Genomic DNA, 20,897 nt, shown 5'->3' on the forward strand with positions numbered 1-20,897 from the left:
CAAGTCCACATTAAAATTCGTGTAACTGTGGTCTCGATGTTGTGGATACAGCTAAGTGTTATATTTAAGGCACTCAACTCTTCCCAAACTATCTAATATATGTTTTCCTTTGGATCAACAATCTTTTAGCTGTTGGACTTGAAGAGTTGGCAAAGGTCAGGTTTTAAGATTTCTATTATAGCTGGTAATGTAAAACAAAACAAATAACTTTGAAAGCTTCGTTTTCTTTGGGGTGGAAACAATAACTCAGAAAAATATCCTTTCATTTAGAAGCTATTTACATCCAGTCATTTATTTGTTTAAAAGTCACTGAAAATTGGGATTAGTTTAATTCCCTGTATGATCATTTTCTGAATGTTCCACACGTCTCAGAAGTATATTTTTGTTTACAGGGCAAAGGTGGGATGAGTCGAAAATAGTTAATGTATAATTGCAACAATTTGTTTACTGGAAGGATTATATATTGTAACAGAGTGCAGACAGCTAAGAAATATAAGGTAGCACTAAGGTTAGTGATGAGAGCCTTTGCCTCTATACAATTCAAAAGCACTGCTATAGCTGAAGTAATCAGTGTATTCTGTTCCCTTAGGTAATCAAACATTGTATAGTGCTACAGTGAACAACTGGCTGCTGTATCCCTTCCCAATCCCTCTTTCCCTAGGTTTCTCCTTTACTCAACTTTAGCATTCGGTGGAAGTCTCAGAGGGTCAAGGAGCGATTGTCCATGATAACCTTGTGGTTGAGCTCAGGTACTTATTTGAATTTGTGACAAGTGTCCACAAAGTTGAAGTGCACAGTGTCCGAAACATATTAAAAAATCTTAACCATGTTACAATTTCTGATCTGTGACAGTTGTATTGCCTAACATAAAGTATGCTTTAAAATCTTCTGCATTCCTTATGTCTTCAGGTTAGATCAATAACAAGCACAATTTTAAGGCAAGGCGATTTTTCAACCAGATTCACTCTGCTTACTTTCCTATGTTGTTTCCAACTAAATTGTAGATTTCTCTACCAATTATTCATCCTTGTGTTACCTGGAAGAACAGTAATTTGATCCCACGCAGGTAAAGATCATTCACCATTTTCTGTGTGGGCAAAAACCCTAGTCACAATGTATCAAAATATATTGAAAACTGAAAATGTCTTTAAGGCACATTCAAAATGTCGATTCCTTGCAAGACAAGACAAATTAAAATGGCATCCCCCTACTTTTGTTGTTGTAGGGAAATGTATACATGGTTTGTGACTGCTTCAGTGGTTGCAAGGTTAAAGGTTTACTGACTGCCCTTATAAAAGAAATAGGATTATTGATCGAAGAGAGTGAACACCTGATTCAAGCAACAAGCATAATCCTTGTCACGGGGACCCCCAAAGATCCATAAATGAACCTGTGCTTATTCCTCTGGCTGCTCGGCACAAAAGCAAATAAGCTTAACTTAGAGGCACTGTATGCAGCTCACAAATAGTAGTACACTAAAAATATAACACAAATCCCACAGCAGTTTAGAGCAATAAAGAAAAATCTGTCAACTAAAATGGCAGCACAAGAAATTAAAAACGATCAGTAGGACCGGATTTACATTTTTTTAAAGTTTTAAGTGAAAAAGTGCCTGAATTATCCTCTGGAGCAAAAGGCAAGCCTCAAGCATCAGGGCTGTCTTCTGAGTTACAAGACAGACCCGACACACCAGGCCAGTTCTCTGGAGCTCCAAGGTAGTCCTTCTGAAGTCTTTAACAGGTCCAGGAGTGTACTGAGGAGTAGTTTGGAGGGTCCAATATTTATACCAAGTGCCAGCCTTTTGAGTGGAGCGACATCCTGGCTACCCCCACATCTGGTTATGGAACATTCTTCCCTTCCCTTGCCAAGCCTCCAAGAAGTCTGGGATGGCAAATGACTAGTATCAGGTTCCTTTGTGTGTGTGCTGGAGGTAGCCTTTTGAAATGTAAGCAGCTCCACGTCAACTATCCTAGCAGAATGGCCCATCCTGAAAACCTCTAGTCCTGCTTTGTTTCACTGTCTGGGAGGAATACAAAAAGGCCAATTGTTTAGTTATTCACAGTCACGTGACACAGAACCCTGGCATCAGGCACCGCATGTTTAGGGCAGGAAAATGTCAACTTTCTAAAAGTGCCATTTTTTTTATTGTAACTTAAAATATGAATCTACAATAAACATGATTTTAAATTCGAATTTATTTGAGCCTAAACATGACATTTCAACCTGATCCCAATCAAAAGTAAGCATTTATTAAAATTGATAAGATAAACAATTTTATCATATGGGAGAGGAAGGCCTTACAGGAGTGAGACACAAATTTAAGAGATTTTCACTACCAGGATATGTAAAACTTAAAAATACATAGAGGCACTGTAATCAATAGTTCTGATGATCAGATCTCAAATCATAAAAGATATGTTAAAGTGTTTTTAGTGCATGTGTTATCAACTGTAAATTGTATTTTGTCCCATCATCATATCCAAGAACAGGTAATGTTTTGCACAATCGATACATCCAGTTGTCCTTTACAGAAGAAAACAAACAGTGGCAATCCATGCAAGTAAGCGTGGCGGGGCGGGGCTGGGATGAGAATGGGGAATGGGTTGAAAGTGACAAACAATGAGATAGGGAATGTAAAATAATTAAATAAATAAAAGCACTTACCATCCTTTGCCGCATCACTGACTCGATGTGGAGAGAGCAAGGTAAGTGGTTTTATTTATTTATTTATTTTACAGTCCCTACCTCGTTGTTTGTCACTTTCACCTCACCACCACCCCGCCCCGCCACACCATACTTACCTGCACAGACTGCTGCTGAAAACAAAATCTCCCACAGAATACAAACACAATATGGTCAATATCACTGACTAACTGGATGTTTTTATATTTATCAATTGCATACTAGTTACAGAACATTTACATGAGGATTGTGTGACAGTGAATTTCTTCTGACTCTCCACTTACGAAAATTGGGAAATTTGTTTACAGAGCTTTCTGCCCGATCAAGGGGATCAAGAATTTCAAAAATTACCAACTATTATACATATTTTGCAACAATTACAAATGCTTTCAAACTGCCTTGCACTATTTTACTATGCATCTTTAATAAGCACAGAAACTTTGTCACCTTTTTAATTGATACAGACGATGCAACACAAAGAAAGTAAATTTCCCTATATGATTATTGAGGCACACAGATAGATACATAATTAATTTTCCATGGTTTGCACATCGTAACATATTTTAGTAGATGGATTTATTTCTCTTCTCAGTACTTGCCTGTTCTCTTTAAAACAGGCCTATTTCCCACTTGACAATTAGTTTATATTTAATTTAAGAGCAAATTATGAAGCCAAATTATGTTCCAAACTTTTGGAATCATTTAAAAAACTTTTATTGTAAAGACAAAGAAATGCACAAAGTAGTTTGTGGAAAACAGAGAAAGAATGTATCCTATTTGTTAACTCAACCACCATGATGATCACCAAAGAGAAAATGAGTTGCTGAATAGTTCACCAAATGTTTGTCCTTTGCTCTAGATTGATTATTAGTGATGCATGGCTCAGATACAACAACTTGAAATTTACATTAGTGGATACAACGAAATCAAGGTCTGGAATCCTACTTGACCTATTAAGAGCATCTACTTCATTTTATTTACTAAAATATTTTTTATAAACCATTCTTTGGGGTCCCAGCGAAGACGATATGTAAGCGCAGTCTGTTCAAGAGCACATTCAGTGTAATAGTCACTAATTTATCTTATTCAAAAGATGATTAATGTGATTAACAAATTTAAGTAACTTCTATTGTTATTTGGTACCATCATTATTTACAATTTGCTGAATTATTAAAGCAAACAGAGGAAGTTTCACAGAAACCAACTAATTTATAACCAGAGATTTCAATTTGTTTCGATGCCAAAATATTTTAAAAAAGAAATGCGTTTGTAAAGATTGTATGACTAGCCCCACCTCGTGACTTTTCACTTGTTAGGATTTAGGGGCCAATTACTATCTTGAAGCCTCTGACCTTAGGTCAGAGGCTTTCCAACCAAGATCGTTGGTTTCACTTCCGACCGCCTAATTACAATCTAGGCGGTTGGAAGTGAAACCGGTCGGCCATTCTGGCTGGCTTCAACGGGCTCAAGGAACCCGCCCGGCAGTCGGAGGCCGGCCCGTTACTCATATGGACAGCATTTTATGCCGTCCGGATTATGATGCATGATTTCTGGCAGGCTTTCCATGCTGGGATTTCTGACATAGATAACCTGTCGGAAAGCGTTTTTGGGGGCCCCTAGCAGGGCCCCCTTCTGTTTGTGGCCTCCGGTTGGGGGCCGTACCTCCTTGCTGATCCCTGCACTGTGTGGCTGGGATGAACACAGCCTACCATTTCCCTATGGAGCTTGTGCTACGGCTGCTTTACAGTCGTAAGACATGCTCACATAGGGAAATGTGAGTATACGACCGCACCATGTCTGGTGGCATCGTAATTAGGCAGTCGGCACCACTGACCAGAGGTCGGTCGGTCCCGTTTCCGCAAACCGACATTGTAATAAGCCCCTAAATCTTTTGAGAAATACATGCAAAAATGATCTGCTCAGGCTGTTAAACGGTTGGGTAAATTCATTTTTCATTGAGAAAGTTTGTACATACTTGCAAGAATCTACAAATCCTCATTCATAAACAATGCAGCTGGATTAGGATGTCTTATAATGGAAATCACTGACATTTGAAATGATCGCATTTCCAACTATCATATTTTTTGCCGATACTCACAGTATCCCTGGCATTTAATATGGCAACATACTTGCTGTCTATTTCATTGAATTAAACAGGGTGCACTAGTACATGAAAGGATCTCAAGGATAGACATCAGATTCTAGTGATATTTTTAAATTGCTAATTTTGCATATTCACATGTTAATAAAGACAAATTATGCATACTTTTCCTTTTTTTCAGGGGAGCTTCAACATCTTCATGCAATTTCTGAACTTTAGTTTGGTTGTTTCTTCTTAAAGATGTTTATTTCAAACACATTTTTGAGGCACCAATATAAATTTTGGTTTACAAAGACACAGATCTTCCAAATAGGTTTTGCTGTATTGCAAACTCTGGTTACATAATATAAAAGGTTTGCCTATGCTGAATGCAGCAAACTGTTCTATAGGCACTAACATTTCTCAAAGTAGCTCAATAGTTCTTACCAAAAAAAGCTTTCAAAGCCACTCCTATGGCATACCAATTTGTTTGCCCATGGACATCCTTTGGAATTTTCCATGTGGCTACAAAGCATCGATTTCCAATGCCGTAGTGCAGACAGTGAAACATTGCAAAAGTGAAATGTCTGCATCCAACAGATAGCCAAATTCGACATGAACAAGTCCTGGAAACAAATCTCACTGTCAGCTCCAAAATGTTTTTTCACAGACACGGAAGTGCAGTTCATCAAAATTTTCTGATAGTGACTTTCCCAAACAGATGCTACGCTTTGGCAGCAAAATTTGCACCAGGGCATTTAAATCAGCACATTGAGCATATCAGCTGACATCACTTTATGCAAATTTGAAGACCATGTAGCATGTATCCAGGCAATTATCTGTTATTGTATGGAATCTCCACTAGTTTCACAGCAATAGCAAACATCGACCAGCACCATAAGCTTCTTCCTAGAATAGAATAAGACAAATATGTTGTAGGATTTTGAGTATATGTGTCACCTGCTTCAGTAAAAGAATAGTGGGGCATTCTATAGGTAATGATTGGCATTAGGCAATCTTATGGAGAAGTGGTACATAGGCACCATGCCACTGTCTCCGAACATCAGCTGAACTTGTGAACAGTGTTGCCCATATTATCACAGTTAAGGTTACAAGCAATATCCACTAGAACAGTGGTTCCCAACCTGAGATTCAGGGACCCCTGAATATCCGCAAAACCTTCTCCGAGGGTCCGCGACTAGTTAGAAAATTAAATATTATTAACAGATTAATAAAGTGTATATAAATAAAGAAGCTCAAGGTCCAATTGAAAATTTTTAACGGACTAGAAATGGGAAGGAATTTGAACTTAGAGATCAAAAATTTGAATTAGTATCCTCGGATTGATTTGTGAGACCAGTGCAAGAGCATCAAGCAGAATATAGTATGGATGATAAGTGGCCTCAATTGAATTTGGAAAAGCTACAACCTTCATATTAAAATTAACATTTTATTTTATTTATTTATATATGTTTGCGAATAAAATAAAATGTGTCATCATCTGAGTATTTGTTTTTAATGTTTTTCTCTGTATTATTTGTGTATTGTTTTGCATTTCATATCATTGACAATGCTCAGGCCGGGGCCCTCGGCTAGCAGTTATGACTCAGTGTGGGGGTCCCCGTACAGTCGAAAAGGTCGAGAACCACTGAACTCATATATTTATAATATAGGTAGAAAACAAACATTAGGTATATGCTTTTTTTCTGCCTACTCCAGGAGACTGAACATTTGTCATGAAAATGGAAAGAAATACAGGAATTATTATTGTTTAATTGCACTTTGGCATTTTTTGGCATCTCACTGACAATATGGCTGCTTCATTGCTAATATCATGTGTATAATGGTGGAATAGTCAAAGATGGTGCGCACGCTAATCGACCGTGAAATATTGATGAGACACAATTTGAGGAAAATATTGAAAAAACAAATATAAACAAGTATGTAAGTCTAGTTTTTCTACACCTAACTCCACCTATGTGGTACATATGTCTTCAATATACATAGAAGTGCAGTTAGGAATACTAGGAGCCTTTCTGGCCGCATCAAAATTGGCCGCCCGACATCGTAATCAAGCCCTGAATGAATACTTCCTTGTATGCACTTACCTTTTCATATTTTGTCCCTCAATATTCTATCATCTCGATATTCTGAGGGTCTATATTCAGTAGTACAGTTGTTAAAGATAATAGTGGGATGAGGGAACCAAATAGTGATTTCCAACTTCTTTCAGCTCTAATCTTATAAGAGTGTTGGGAGGTCAATGTTATGTTGACAAACCCAGTGACTCAAGGTCTGTGGATTAAAATCTATTAACATCCATTAACCAAATTCATCAACTAATTGCAACTGAAGCCAAAGGTTTAAAACTTATGCTCTTTCCTCAAATCTATTCCCCCATAAGCCGATGCGTCACCACAGGTCATAGGGGGCTCACTTGGTTAAAGTCCCTAAAATTCAAAGAGCAAACATGGGTGTGCGTTCATTAGGTTATTTGGCAGCCAAAAACTGGAATGCATTACCTCTTTTTCTCTTCGCGTAGAGCCAACGGAGAACGCTTTCCGAAAAAGTTTGAAAACTTGACTCTTCCAGCTCTGAAGTTTTGTGTTCGTATTGCCCCTGATTCACTCTTTTTTCCCCTTCAGCCGTGTATAGAAATTTGGTAAACGAGGCCTTCTGTGTTTTATGGTACAATGTCATATATGGTATTTTACATCTGCCAATGTACATATTTGTAAATGATTGTTTAGTATTTAGTAGTGTGTGTGTAATAAATGTGTACTGACTGGACAATCATTTATTGAGTGTTATTATTGCATGCCAAAGAATGGTGATTACTATCCTACACCCCCTCCCCTGAGTAGGCCTTGGACTGCTCTGCCTTGCTACCCTGAGAGAGTCAAGCGCCACAATGGGGTGCTTCGTTCCCAGGATATAAAATTGTGGATCTATTGCTTGTGCAGGCCACACAACTAATGGCCCAATTTTCTACAGGCATATTTTGTTCTTATATCCTCTCACAAAGTATTTTTAAGTTTTGCTCTGTTGTTTTGCTGACTAGATACACAAAGACAAGATGTTTCTGGTCGGGAGCCAACTAATGTATCCACTTAAACAAAATAAAATTAAATGGGTGCCAAACCCTTTAATGCTAACATATGACAGGCCTTGTTTTTATGAATAAAACATGGTTAGCCATGGTTAATTCATTGTCATCTACTGAGGATCTGTGATTGGCCTCTTTTGACCTTACCTTCAACTATGTACTCAGGGGCATATTTATCAATGGGTTGTGTTGCTTTTGTGCAAAAGCGACACAACCACTAAGATGCAATTTATCAACCCATGCAATGCCTCGCTTGCGTGGCCCTGGGTGGCTTGATAAATCCAGAGTAACACAATGCAGCACAAATTGTTGCATGAGGCATTTCATTTGGGGAGTTTGGGTGTTCCAATGCAACACCTGTGGATTTTGGCACATTCCCAGATTTACCATCAGCTGTAGAACTGGGAATGCACCAAAATGATACACCATCCCAGGTGAGGCATAACTAGGAGAAATATAATTATTTCACCTTGTTTTTTACTCTTTCTATGTGTGCTGCACATGCCTCAGGAGATTGTTTATTTACAGGATAGTACCCCTTCCGGCACAAAAACAATCTTGCTTACAATGAGGGCACCCTTGCACCATGGTGAAAAAAGGCCAGCGCGGCCCTTCGCAACACATTGTGTGCCAGTGCTGGGAAAAGGCAGGACTGGGGAGAGAAGTTGGCTTAACGGCTAGGGCGGTCGACCTCAAACCCGGGGACCTGGGTTTGAGTCTCGCAAATGACGCTGAACATCCTGTGATTCTGGGCAAATCACTTAATCTCCCTGTGCCTAACAAAAATGAATGTGTCCTCATGTAATGCAACTGGTGCTATGTAAAGCGCTCTGATACCTGATTTGGGTCCAGTTTGCGGTATATAAATCTCTGTAAAAAAACAATAAGCCATATTGGGATAAACATGGCGCACTCCTGCGCTTTCCCTGTCACACAGTGCAGTGCAGCAAGGTAACTTGCTGTGCTGAATTACATTTTGATAAATATGGACCTTGATCATTTTCAGAGGGTGTGAAGTCTAAAGACACAATTACAAGTTGGGCAGTTTTCCGCCTGCCATTAACCTGCCCTCACTGCTTAGTAGTTACTGTTACTAGAGCATTAACAATTCTGGGGAGGGTAAGTGAACTGGTAATACTTCAGATTATGGAATGTCATACATGTAGATATTTTTCCTTTATTTATGCATGTTTTTGCTTAGTAGTTCACCAAAAGATATTTGCTGCTTTCGAAAGTTGATGTCTCCAGATGAAATACTGCCCATCCGCAGTTATAGCAGATCACATACTAGGGCACTTGAAATGAAGCCTTAACAAGGAACTATGCCTTGCCCATTAGGTATCATGTTGGACCCTTACTGGAGCTGAAAGAGCAGAGAACGATAGCAGAGGCTCAGCTAGATTGCTATCTCCTGCATGCTCATGTGGCCCAGATAATAATTAAATGCCATGGAAAAGGTATTAAACAAGATGATCAAAGGAAGGGAGTGTAAATTAATTTACGAGCAAAGGGTGGATTGGAAACTTTGGATAACAAAGGCATTTTCCAACCTTAAATGATGAAGAGCTGAAATTAAGAATCCTAATAAAGGAATCGAAAAAGGCATTTAACATATATTCATGGTGCTTTTGCACTGCTTTTACGTACCTTACACGAGATAACCCTACAAACTTGGAATCCACATGGGTAAATCTGTTGTATCCTCAAGTAACACCTGGGCGTTTATGTCATCCATTGGATGAAGTAAAGAGCAGAATGCAAAATACTACCAAAAACAAAACAAACATAAACATAGAGTGAGGCCAGTGTTTGGAAGCATCCAATCTTCACATTGCTAAAGGTAACACACGAAAGAATAATAAATTACATACTTTACTTTCACTTCACCCAGACATATTGTGTAGGAAACATTAAATCCTATTTTGGGCACTAAGAAATGTATTTACTTGATTCAACTTCACAATTGATAAAGTAAAACAGGCTCACATTTACTATACTTTATACAAGAGATCTGCACAAGACATTGTACAAAAGGTTGTACATGATTCATTCTCTTAGTGCAGAGTTTTGTGTCGTATTCATTATATTTAACAACTTATTTTAACGTTTTCTTGGTGGGAGACACTTTTTACTAGGAAAACAGAATTGAGCTCTCTCTTTGATAAAGACAAAACACCTGTCTTTCAACCACTTGATGATTTTAATGATGGGCTTTCTTTTTTTTTTTTTAAAGATACAGATACCCATACGCCCCCTGATAACAAAAGAATCATGCAAAGTCCTTTATGTACAAACATGTGCAAGAAGGAAAGTCATTATCGTGTGAGCAGATGTTTGCGTCCTGATCAACATGAGTAAATTATAAGGGATATATTCCTTGAACTTGTTCATGAATGACTATGTAATTGTTGTGTTGGGCCTGCATAGTCAACAATCTTTGGTTTAATTTGTACCTATACCTCAACTTTGTTGCTTTGATGAGGTTTGAGTAGTGAAATACGCCAGGAGATACTTTCATTTTATACTCTTTGGCATGGTCAGTATTTTACTTTAACCCCTTCCCCGCTCATGACGGAACCACTCCGTCATGAGCCACGGTTGCGCTGTGCTCATGACGGAGTGGTTCCGTCATGCTACGGCCGTTGGCGGCCGCTCCGCCCACGCGGCACTAATTCCCCGCCTGTGCGGGCGATTAGCGCAGTGGGCGGAGACGTGACGGAACCACTCCGTCATGAGCACAGCTCAACCGTGGCTCGTGACGGAGTGGTTCCGTCACGAGCACAGCGCCACCGCACCTGCCCCCAAACCCCCCCAGCGCCGCGGCGGAATTCCTGCCGCGGCGAAGGGGTTAAAGAGAAAGGCAAGCCCTAAATACAGTTTCTGACTTGACTTGGATTGCATTTCAATGCTATAACAGATAAACCATTTCCATGTTAGCAAACAACTAATCTGTTAAAATAGATGGTGGTTTGATACATTTCAATAGGATTGCTTTTAACAAACACAAGACTATGCAAAGCTCCATTATTTTTGCATTTAAAAATGTAATATGTGGGATGCTAGAAACAAACTAACATACAGAAATTAAACAAAAACAATTAAATAAATATAATAATATAACAATTAAAGAATTAGTAATACTAGAATTTGTTGAAAAATGTAATTTTGTTTTGTCTAATAGCTGCTGTTTAAGTCCATCCGATCCCTTGAAACATTTCAAACATTTCAGTTGCAGGTAGTGCAACTTTGTGGATCTTTTCAGTTACATTTCATTGGCAACAAACCTTGATATTAATTTTATATCCTGTACATGGCTTTCTACTAACTTACATCTTCACCTATTTAATGCAGTGCTGTGAAAAGAAATTAATGGTTATTGAGAAGGTGGCTCATATGACGAAAGTGAGCAAGCCAGCAATAAATCTAATGGGAGCCCATTATCCTGACTGTTGGGACTGCGAACGCTGTTGGGCCACACAACTACTGCGAACCTGGGATTTTGACCGCTGTTGGGTCATACCACTGCCACATTACCGCTGTTGCGCATACTACATTTCCCACCATCCTTCGCGGCGCGCATGCCGTGCACCGTGTCAGAAGCGCCAGGAGGCGCTCAAGAGGGGGCCAGGGCTCCCGCCGTGCGGGAGCCCGTTATCCTGACTATTGGGACTGCGACCGCTGTTGGGCCACACAACTACTGCGAGCCTGAGATTTTGACCGCTGTTGGGTCATACCACTGCCACATTACCGCTGTTGCGTGTACTAAATTTCCCGCCATCCTTCGTGGCGCGCACACTGCGCACCGCATCAGAAGCAACAGGAGGTGCTCAAGACGGGGCCAGGGTTCCCGCCGTGTGGGACGCGCGCGGGCGTGCCTGGGCCGTGCCTGGACAAAGCCCGGTTCAAGGGCAGGCCGTCCGAGCCCGTCAGAGGCAGGAAGAGGCTGGGCTGGGCCACCCCCCTGAAATTGTACGTACGCACTAAGATGGACTTCAGCAACTAAAATAAGGTACTGAACTGAGTTTGTGTGGGAGTTCATCCTTTATTGACCAACAGTCATCTGATAAAATGAGCAAACGTAAGGCCACAGGTCTATTACCAGGTGGTGGTGGGATTGCAGAGACCCTGGACGCTTTTCTGACAAGAGCAGAATCGCTTTTGACCCACCAGATGCAACTTACAGAAAAAAGACTCTTGCTTGACTCATTTTCGGTCCAAAAACGGTCATCAATGGCAGGCATAGCTATGGCCAAATCCCCTAGAGGTGTGCAGCAACTTGAGAATCACTCATGCTCTGTCATCCCAGGTCCTAGTATTAATGGGGAAGCAGCTGATCCCCCGGTTTTACCTCCAGCGGTATCGGAAACAATCACAGTTGCACAGACCAATACCACCAATCCTGTCCAGAACACCGAAGGAGATGGGAACTTTGATTTTCCGCCCATAGTGGTTGAAGAGATGTCGATTCCCTCCACGGTGAACAAAGAGATTAAAACTGGCCGCGGGCAACCAGGGAAAGTGCGACAAGCCTACCGAAGTCTCTGATAGCAGGCACTGGTGAGCCGCCTGCAAAGCGCACGAGGGGAGGAGCCTCACAAAGGCAAAGCTAGGGCCCAGATCCAAACACCAAACAATTAGGTTTCCCGACAATTTGGTCTCAGAACCTAACAATGGACTCGCCGAGAACCCTATTTCAAATTGCTGCAATTGCACATTAGCGGAGCCCAGGGACGACCTCGAGCTATGGGAAAGACTGGAGACTTTGATGACTGCTCTCATGGGACCCCTTTTATGTAAATTAGAGGCAATAGAAGAAAGACTGTTGCTACTTCAGAATTCTAATAGCGCATTAGCCAACCAAGGGGCATGTAGGTGCACATGTGTTGCTCAGGGGGGATCAGAAGTCACTAAAGCCCCAGCCCCATTTCCTGTAAATGAGAATGAGAAGAGGAAAAATGGGGATAGTGATCATGTACCAGCGGAATGTGTTGGGGTCAATAGAGTCCCACGTGCATATCCCGAAGTACTCAGACCAAATGCAAGTATTGTTAATGGGGGGCCGAGGGAATCTAGGGAAGGGACCCCAGGTAATCCCCCAACACAGCCAGTGGATACTGTAAGGTCAGGAAGGGGAGACAATGTGCAACAGCAACCAAAAGAGATGGTCTCACAATTCGCGCAGAATACTCCTGGCCTACCAGTCTTAGACCTACCCCCAGCTTCATGCCCGTATACAGTTGTTTTAACAGGTGTCCCAGCATACACTAACCAAAAGGAGGAACCCACGACACAATTGATTAATAAGGTAGCGCATTGGATGAGTAGGAATGTGGGGTTTAATATTAGAGATCATAGACACATATTGATGGCAAGGAGGGTACCCTGGATCGGCGAATCCTGGAAAGTGTTTTCAGGGGACTGTGTGATTGTGACACTTAGGTTCCCTGAACTTGTGTGTAAGATTCTATCCAAGAGTAGAGGGCTTTATTTAGCCGAAGTGGATTCAAGTATTAAACTACTCCCGCTGGCTTTTTTTATAGACCCTCAGTCATGGACATGTGGGTCGACAGGAGGGCGCAACTTGGTGTGCCAACACAGTGTCGATAAGTAACACCTTGTCTCCACTTAGAGATCTAAATGACATCGACTGACTAGGTTGGATGGGGGAGATAGACAGAGCCTGTGATACCCCCGTGACTAACACAGATCTAGGGGGGGAGCAGAGTCCATCCCGGGGACAGCTGAAGACCAAAATATTTGCGACCTTCAGGTGGCAAATGCCCATGTGGTTAGTGGTGTAAGTAAGATAACCTACAGGTCTCATAGCCCCCAGGCAATTGTTAGTGCAGAAAGGCTAAACGGGAGACAATTAAAAACAGTCTCTTGGAATATAGCAGGTTTATCCACCAAATTTGAGAATGAGTAATGGCTACTCTACATACGGGAATTTCAGATAATTTGCTTACAGAAAACTTGGAAATCAGTAAATAACAACTTTTTCTTAGAGAGATATAAAACCTTCTTTTGCCCAGCACGTAAGTCATCGTCAGGGAGAGCCAGGGGAGGGCTAGTTATATATGTAGATCTTACATTACAGGGAAGTTGGTTAGATTTGGCTTGGGGCTCAGAAGTCGTGCAGGGGCTAAAAAATATTAACAAATGTTACAGGTTACTTTTTATAAATTTTTATAATGTTAATTCAAATGGACAGGGTTCCGCAAGCTTGCATGTACTGGATACTAGACTCATCCAGACAGAGGAACAAGGGTTGATGGCTCCTCGGCTGGTTTTAGCAGGCGATTATTATTTTTTTTTTAATTTTTCAAAAACCTTTATTGAGGCACCGAAATACAGGCACATTACATCGTGCAATAAAGCAGCTCAGATGAACACAGTATAGATCAAGTCAGGCATTAGGGAACAATTCGACTGCACTTTGAGAGAGACAGAGCAGGCGATTATCATTGCCACCTGTACCCAAATTTAAGAGCACCACGTGGGGATTGGTTGTCCTGTACTCTTCAGGACGGTCCACACATGGAACATACAAAGGAGGGAAGGGAACTCAGTGGCCTCTTAAACACGTATGCGTTAACACACACAATGGATCTGATTGATGTTAAGCAGGATAAAATGGTTCATCCCACATTTAAAGGTAGAGGAAGTGCCTCATTTATTGATTATATTTTTGTTTCTGCATCCCTTAGAAATTGTGTGACTTGGTTCAGTATTGATTGTAGTGCCTTTAGTGATCACAACCCTCTTGCCTTATCGCTTGCTGATGTATGCCGCAACCAGGTACCACTTGGAGTGGGGGGTGCGGTGGCTAGGGCCACGGATCAAGGCAGGAGGTTGCGATGGACACAGGTCAATGGTGAGGCCTTTTACGGATCTCTCTTAAAAGAAGGTGAACATGTTATTCAGAGGTGTCTAGACCCAGAAGTGGAAGAGGCAGAATTAGTTGATGCCTTTAAGGGTGTTGCCCAAATAGTTGATAGCTTGTTGAGAGCTCCAGCTAACAAGGCCAAAATGGACAGCCCAAGATGGTTTGACCCACAATGTTCACACGCTCTAAGAGAGCTGAAAGACTCTTTAAAGACCTCTCCAAGAGATAGGGACCGGGTGACCCTGTGTCGGAAAAATTACAAGTTGGCAGGCAAGGGCGTAAAAGTCAACTACAAAAACAAGTTTGGGAAGACCTGACTGAGGCGGTGGAATTAAAGGACTCTACCACCTATTGGAGAGTCATAAACAACCCCTGTTTTCAAGATGCCGACAAACCGGGGTTGAGTAATAACATACTGCCGGAGCAATAACATGAGTACTTTCAAGAGCTTTATAACCACCATTCAAGCACGGCCCAGCTGCAGGAGCAGCATTGGGAGCAGGATATATCCCCACCAAGATTTTCACTGGGTGAGGTAAGAATAGGAATTGAAGGTTTAACCAGGAATAAGGCTCCGGGCCCGGATGGGATTCCACCCGATCTTTTTATAAGTAAGGTTGATCTTTGGGCGCCTATTCTGACCAATGTTATAAACGCAGGGGTGGATACGGTAATGCCAGCATCCTGGACCACAGCCACGATTGTTCCTAATTTAAAAAAAGGTAACAAGGACAGCCCACAATGTTACCGCCCAATTTACCTCATTGATGTGTCAGCAAAGGTATTAGGGCGGGTGGTTTTGAGCCGGTTGACTGACTGGCAGAGGAGCATCGGGCCATAACTGACATTCAATTTGGCTTCAGGCCTGGGAAATCTACCACCGTCCAATGTCCTAACCTGTACCTTATCTCGGCCAAATACACAATAGTCAGCTAAGGGACGATGTATCTGGCATTTATGGATCTGACCGCGGACTTTGACAGAGTCAATCGAGGGAAACTATGGGCAATTATGGGTGGCCTCGGTGTGGACCTGGGGCTCATTAACATCTTAAAATCTTTGCATTTGAATACCACGGCTGCGGTTAGATACAGTCAGGAGGGAAACATAACAGAACCGTTTACGTGCTCTAGTGTGGTCAGGCAGGGTTGCATATTAGCTCCCTTTTTGTTTACACTATATATAAATGGTTTGGATCATGCACTAAGCACTTTACAGGTGGACACCCTTAGGATAGGTACTCGGGGGATCCCTGTTCTGCTTTATGCAGATGACACGGTACTCCTTGCCTGCACCCCCAAAGGCCTGCAGCTCTTAATTGATGGCTTTGTGTTGTTTATGGAGAATCTGGATTTATCCCACAATCTTGCAAAATCATATGTAATGAAAGTTGGGTAAAAGCCAGGCAAATCCTATAACTACGCAATTGGATCTCATCATTTAGGAAAGGTACAGTCCCTCTCGTATCTGGGGATTTTATTTGATGGCCGATTACATTTTAAATATTTATTAGAAGAGAAGTGCCGGGCTATGACTAGATGCACCGGGTCTATAATTAATTTTGCACATAGTTTAGGACGTTGGTCCCCAGAGCAGATTTTGAGACAGTTCCATGTGCTGTGCTACAGTGCTGTATGGAAGCGAGGTGTGGGGATTTATTGAGGCTAACCAACTACAAATTGAAGAGAATATGTATTTTCGGCACCTGTTAAAAGTCCCCCAGAGCACGCCAGCTCATATTGTTCATGAGGAATTGGGTGTCTGTTACATCAAGGACAGGATGGCAATCAAACCCCTTGTTTGTGGGATAACGTTTTTGGGCAAATGAGGAGGTGGCTTTAAGCAGGCAGGTTATAGAAGATTGCCTTTCTCTTGATCATGGGCTCAAAATTCCCTGGCTCAAATATGTGAAGGAGTCTTTTGAGAAAATTGGATCTGCAGATCTATTCACCAATCCTTCCAAAGTGAGTAGGCAAGATAAGGCCCTGGTCAAGGATCGGTTCTTTAAACATGTTTCAATGCTCCGGGAAGGCAGAGGGTTAGCGAAGCCGTCTGTGAGAGAATATTTAGCAGTTAAGTCTGCCGAGGGCATTGAACCATACCTGTCTTGTTTAAGCAGTGCACATGATAGATTCCTAATGACCCGGTATAGGTTGAATCTTCTGCATCACGTTTTGGCAGAACCGGCAGGGTTCACACCGTCTATAGAGATGAAGGGGCCCTGTGGCCACGACCACAGGTCTCCACAGGACAGCCTCCATTTCATTTTATTATGCCCATTTTACTCACAACCTAGGAGCCTTTTCCTGAAGAGCCTTTTAAAGAAAGCCAGATTTAAACAAGCATGTGTGGCCCTGTTATTTTTAAAATTGGCCCCAGATGCTTTTACACTTTTTTGTACCACTAATTTTTTTAAGGCTGCATATAGATAAAGGAATACAATGGGTAGTGGAAGTTCATTGATTTCTCGCTACTATGCTCTCTATTGTCTTAAAAATGGTTTCCTTGTCTGTAGATGAATTAGATCGATGAGGGACAGGTTTTATGTAATGTGTATCTTTTTACCTATTTATTGGAATTGTATTATGTAGATTCTAGATTGAGGGATGAATTATTTATCCTTTATGTTTGTACCTGTAACCTTTCAGGATAAATTTCTGCTTTTATGTTATTTTTACATACTGAATAAAGAATAAAAAAAATCTAATGAGAGAGGTCGGTGGATTGAATGCCTGATGCTACTCTGTTTCCCACAAAGTCAATTTGCTTCATCTGATATTGGCACATGCCCATAGGACGAGATGTCTCCCCAGACCTTGCTACATTTTGTTTTTGTCTGCAAATTTTACCTCCTTTTAACTAAACCTTATTTTTGGCCGTGCTACGGAATTTGAGCAAGTGCAGAGTGGCGTCATGAGTGATGTCACTGACCATGTCATGAGTGATGTAATATGTGACGTCATCAGCAGTGCATTGCGGGCACGCGAGTTATAGTTAGCTGAACTAACTATAACAGGGGAATTTCAATGGTTTTGTACGAGTGAAAAGTCCAGCTAACTATAACGCCCCTGAAACCTATGGTTTTTTTCAGTGAATTTCTAAGGTTTTTGAAATGCTAATTCCTAACGATAATGTGCCTGAAACCTATGGTTTTTTTCAGTGAATTTCAAAGGTTTTTTAAATGCTAATTTCTAACTATGCCTACAGAGATAGGACATGTGAAGGAAGAAAAAACGCACAGAAAGAAAAAAAAGAAATGCAGAAAGAAGCAACAGAAGTCCTCAAAGACGAAGAAAAGTGCAGGAAGAAGGATAACGTGCAGAAAGAACAAACAGAAGAGCAGAAAGAAGCCTTGTTGCTAAATCATCCTGTACCCTCAACTTTTTCAGACGGATACTGGTGGTAACTGAGTCTGACTAACCAGTCCTAGAGCCAGTGCTATGTTAAAAGACACCCAGAATACAGTGAAAACACCTACATACACTAGGGAACACTATGCGTTGGGGTCCCCCTGTGATCAGCATGACCTCCTCTGTAAGCCCCTAGTATATAATAGGGCAGGGGATTAAAACTACCTCTTAAAACGCGCCACATGGTGTGTTTGCACACGTCACCTCAGGCCCCGTCCCCTCACTTCCCCACTGTGTAAACACGCCCTGTGGCCGTTTTAAGTTGGGAGATTAAGTCCCCTTGAATCCTGAGGGTCCCTAGGGTCCAACTAGACCACTAGGTACCTCCAGTAAGCGCCACAGAGCTGCGCTGCAGAGAGATGTAAAAAGGGGCACGGCCTAGACCACCTCTCTGCAACGCAGCGCAGTGGCACTTACTGGAAGCCCCTGGTGGGCTAGTTGGACCCCAGGGTCCCTCAGGATTGAAGGGGAATTATTTCCCCAACTTAAAACGCGCCACAGGGCTTGTTTGCACAAGTTAACTCAGGCCCCGTGCCCTCCCTTCATCACTGTGTAAACACGCCCTGTAAACGTTTTTAGTTGGGAGATTAAGTTCATTTGAATCCTGAGGGTCCCTAGGGTCCAACTAGCCCACTAGGTACCTCCAGTAAGCGCCACAGAGCTGCGTTGCAGAGAGGTGTAAAAAAGTGGCACGGCCTGGACCACCTCTCTGTAACGCAGCTCAGTGCCACTTACTGGAAGCACCTGGCGGGCTAGTTAGCCCCCAGGGGCCCTCAGGATTGAAGGGGAATTATTTCCCCAATTTAAGACGCGTCATAGGGCGTGTTTGCACACGTCACCTCAGGCCCCGTCCCCTCCCTTCCCCACTGTGTAAACACGCCCTGTGGGCATTTTTTAAGTTGGGAGATTAAGTCCCCTTGAATCCTGAGGATCCCTAGGGGCAAAATAGCCCACTAGGTACGTCCAGTAAGCGCCATTGCAGAGAGGTGTAAAAAGTGGCACGGCCTGGACCACCTCTCTGTAACGCAGCTCAGTGGCACTTACTGGAAGCACCTGGCGGGCTATTTAGCCCCCAGGGGCCCTCAGGATTGAAGGGGAATTATTTCCCCAATTTAAGACGCGCCATAGGGCGTGTTTGCACACGTCACCTCAGGCCCCGTCCACACCCTTCACCACTGAGTAAACGCACCCTGTGGCCGTTCTAAGTTGAGAGATTAAGTCCCCTTGAATCCTAAGGGTCCCTAGGGTCAAACTAGCCCACTAGGTACCTCCAGTAAGCACCACAGAGCTGCGTTGCATATAGGTGTAAAAAGGGGCATGGCCTCAGAACACCTGTCTGCAACGCAGCTCCCTGGCACATACTGGAGATACCTGTTGGGCTAGTTGGCCCTCAGGGACCCTCAGTATTGACGGGGAATTAATTCCCCAACTTGCAACTGGCCAGGGGGCGCATTTGCAGAGTGCTGCAAGGAGGGGGCTTGGCCTCCGGCACGATGCCGGTGTTTTATTTATTTTATTTTTTTAAGAAGGAGGGCTGTGTGGTCCCCCTTCTTTTTCTAACTTCCTGGCCCTGGGGACCCCATCCCCCAGGGCCTGCACCCTACACCCTAATGTTTTTTGTTGAAAATAAATAAATTTGGCCCTCCCAAGGCCTTAATCGGCCCCGGGGACCCCAAGCCCCGGGTCATGACCTTTTTTAAAAAAAAAATCTTTAGGAGGGGGCTGCGTTGCCCCCCTCCTCAGGCCACTTATGGCCCCGGGGACCCCATCCCCCGGGGCCGGCCTTTATTTTTATTATTTTAAAAATATATATATTTATAGAAACACCTAGGACATGCTGGACAAACCGTATGTACCTATCACCATGACGATTTGCGTGATATTCATTAAAAGGCGACTATGCATAGAATGAATCCACATGGAATGTATTTACACCGCTAGTGAAGCTCTGACGTGTCTGACACCCTACCGTGCCTAATCCCGGCGCCCCCGCCGGTGGGTACTCTCCAAGTAGACACCCTTGTCGTTTATTTATACAAACATGGGTAGCTATTGACGGGCACGTTTAATATACACGCACACCAAGCCATTCAAAGGGGGTTTGACAAAAATTCAACCAAACTATGCAAGAAACCCCCCTCACGGTTAATAAAACACACATCCACCGAACCTCACTTGAGAGTCACAGCGTGCTCCTGGCTGAGCCCAATGCTGTGTTACACCCACCAGTGCCCGCCGAGTGCCTCACACCTCTGTGTTGTATTCCACCAGCTAGTGCGTATGCAATGACACTCTCTAGCCCATGTGCACTGTAACACCACCCCGTGAATATGTCATGCCACACTTGCCTTCGCACGGGTTATATTGCTCCATCTAACGTGCCTTCCTCAATGCCTATGTTATAACGCACGGCGCTATGCCATACATATTACAATCTGGGATCCATATCTTTGTCCCCAGCACATATTTTATATTACAACTTTAGAGACTAGTTAGGTTACACAACACTGCCCTGTGCATATTACACTCCAAGGCGCATATCGCATAGCAGCGCTAGTGCCTGGGCTATCTCGCGCTCTCCAATGAATCTGTCATTGCGCACAATGTATTGCATATTATATTTCACGCCCCGGTTCATCTTATATCACACTTTTTGGTGCATAGTTTATACCATATACTAAATCTAGTTTTCATTTTCAATCGTGCTCTATATAACACTGCGTCCACCTACAC

At 42.5% G+C, this 20,897-nt stretch overlaps 1 protein-coding gene across 1 annotated transcript in view; it reads right to left on the reverse strand.

Annotated features, from left to right (window-relative positions):
• Positions 1-2,177: 2,177 nt before the first annotated feature.
• The window catches only part of LOC146861490 (uncharacterized), a 63,193-nt gene continuing 44,473 nt past the window's right edge, over positions 2,178-20,897 (reverse strand). The window contains exons 10-11 of the mRNA XM_085645814.1: positions 9,516-9,633; positions 2,178-5,671 (exon numbers count right to left, since the gene is read on the reverse strand). Coding sequence (XP_085501940.1) covers positions 9,532-9,633 — 102 coding nt within the window. The 3' untranslated portion in view covers positions 2,178-5,671; positions 9,516-9,531. The remainder of the gene's footprint in view (positions 5,672-9,515; positions 9,634-20,897) is intronic.

The sequence above is a fragment of the Triturus cristatus genome, chromosome 3_1 (assembly GCF_964204655.1).
Source record: "Triturus cristatus chromosome 3_1, aTriCri1.1, whole genome shotgun sequence".
Classification (NCBI taxonomy): Eukaryota; Metazoa; Chordata; class Amphibia; order Caudata; family Salamandridae; genus Triturus; species Triturus cristatus.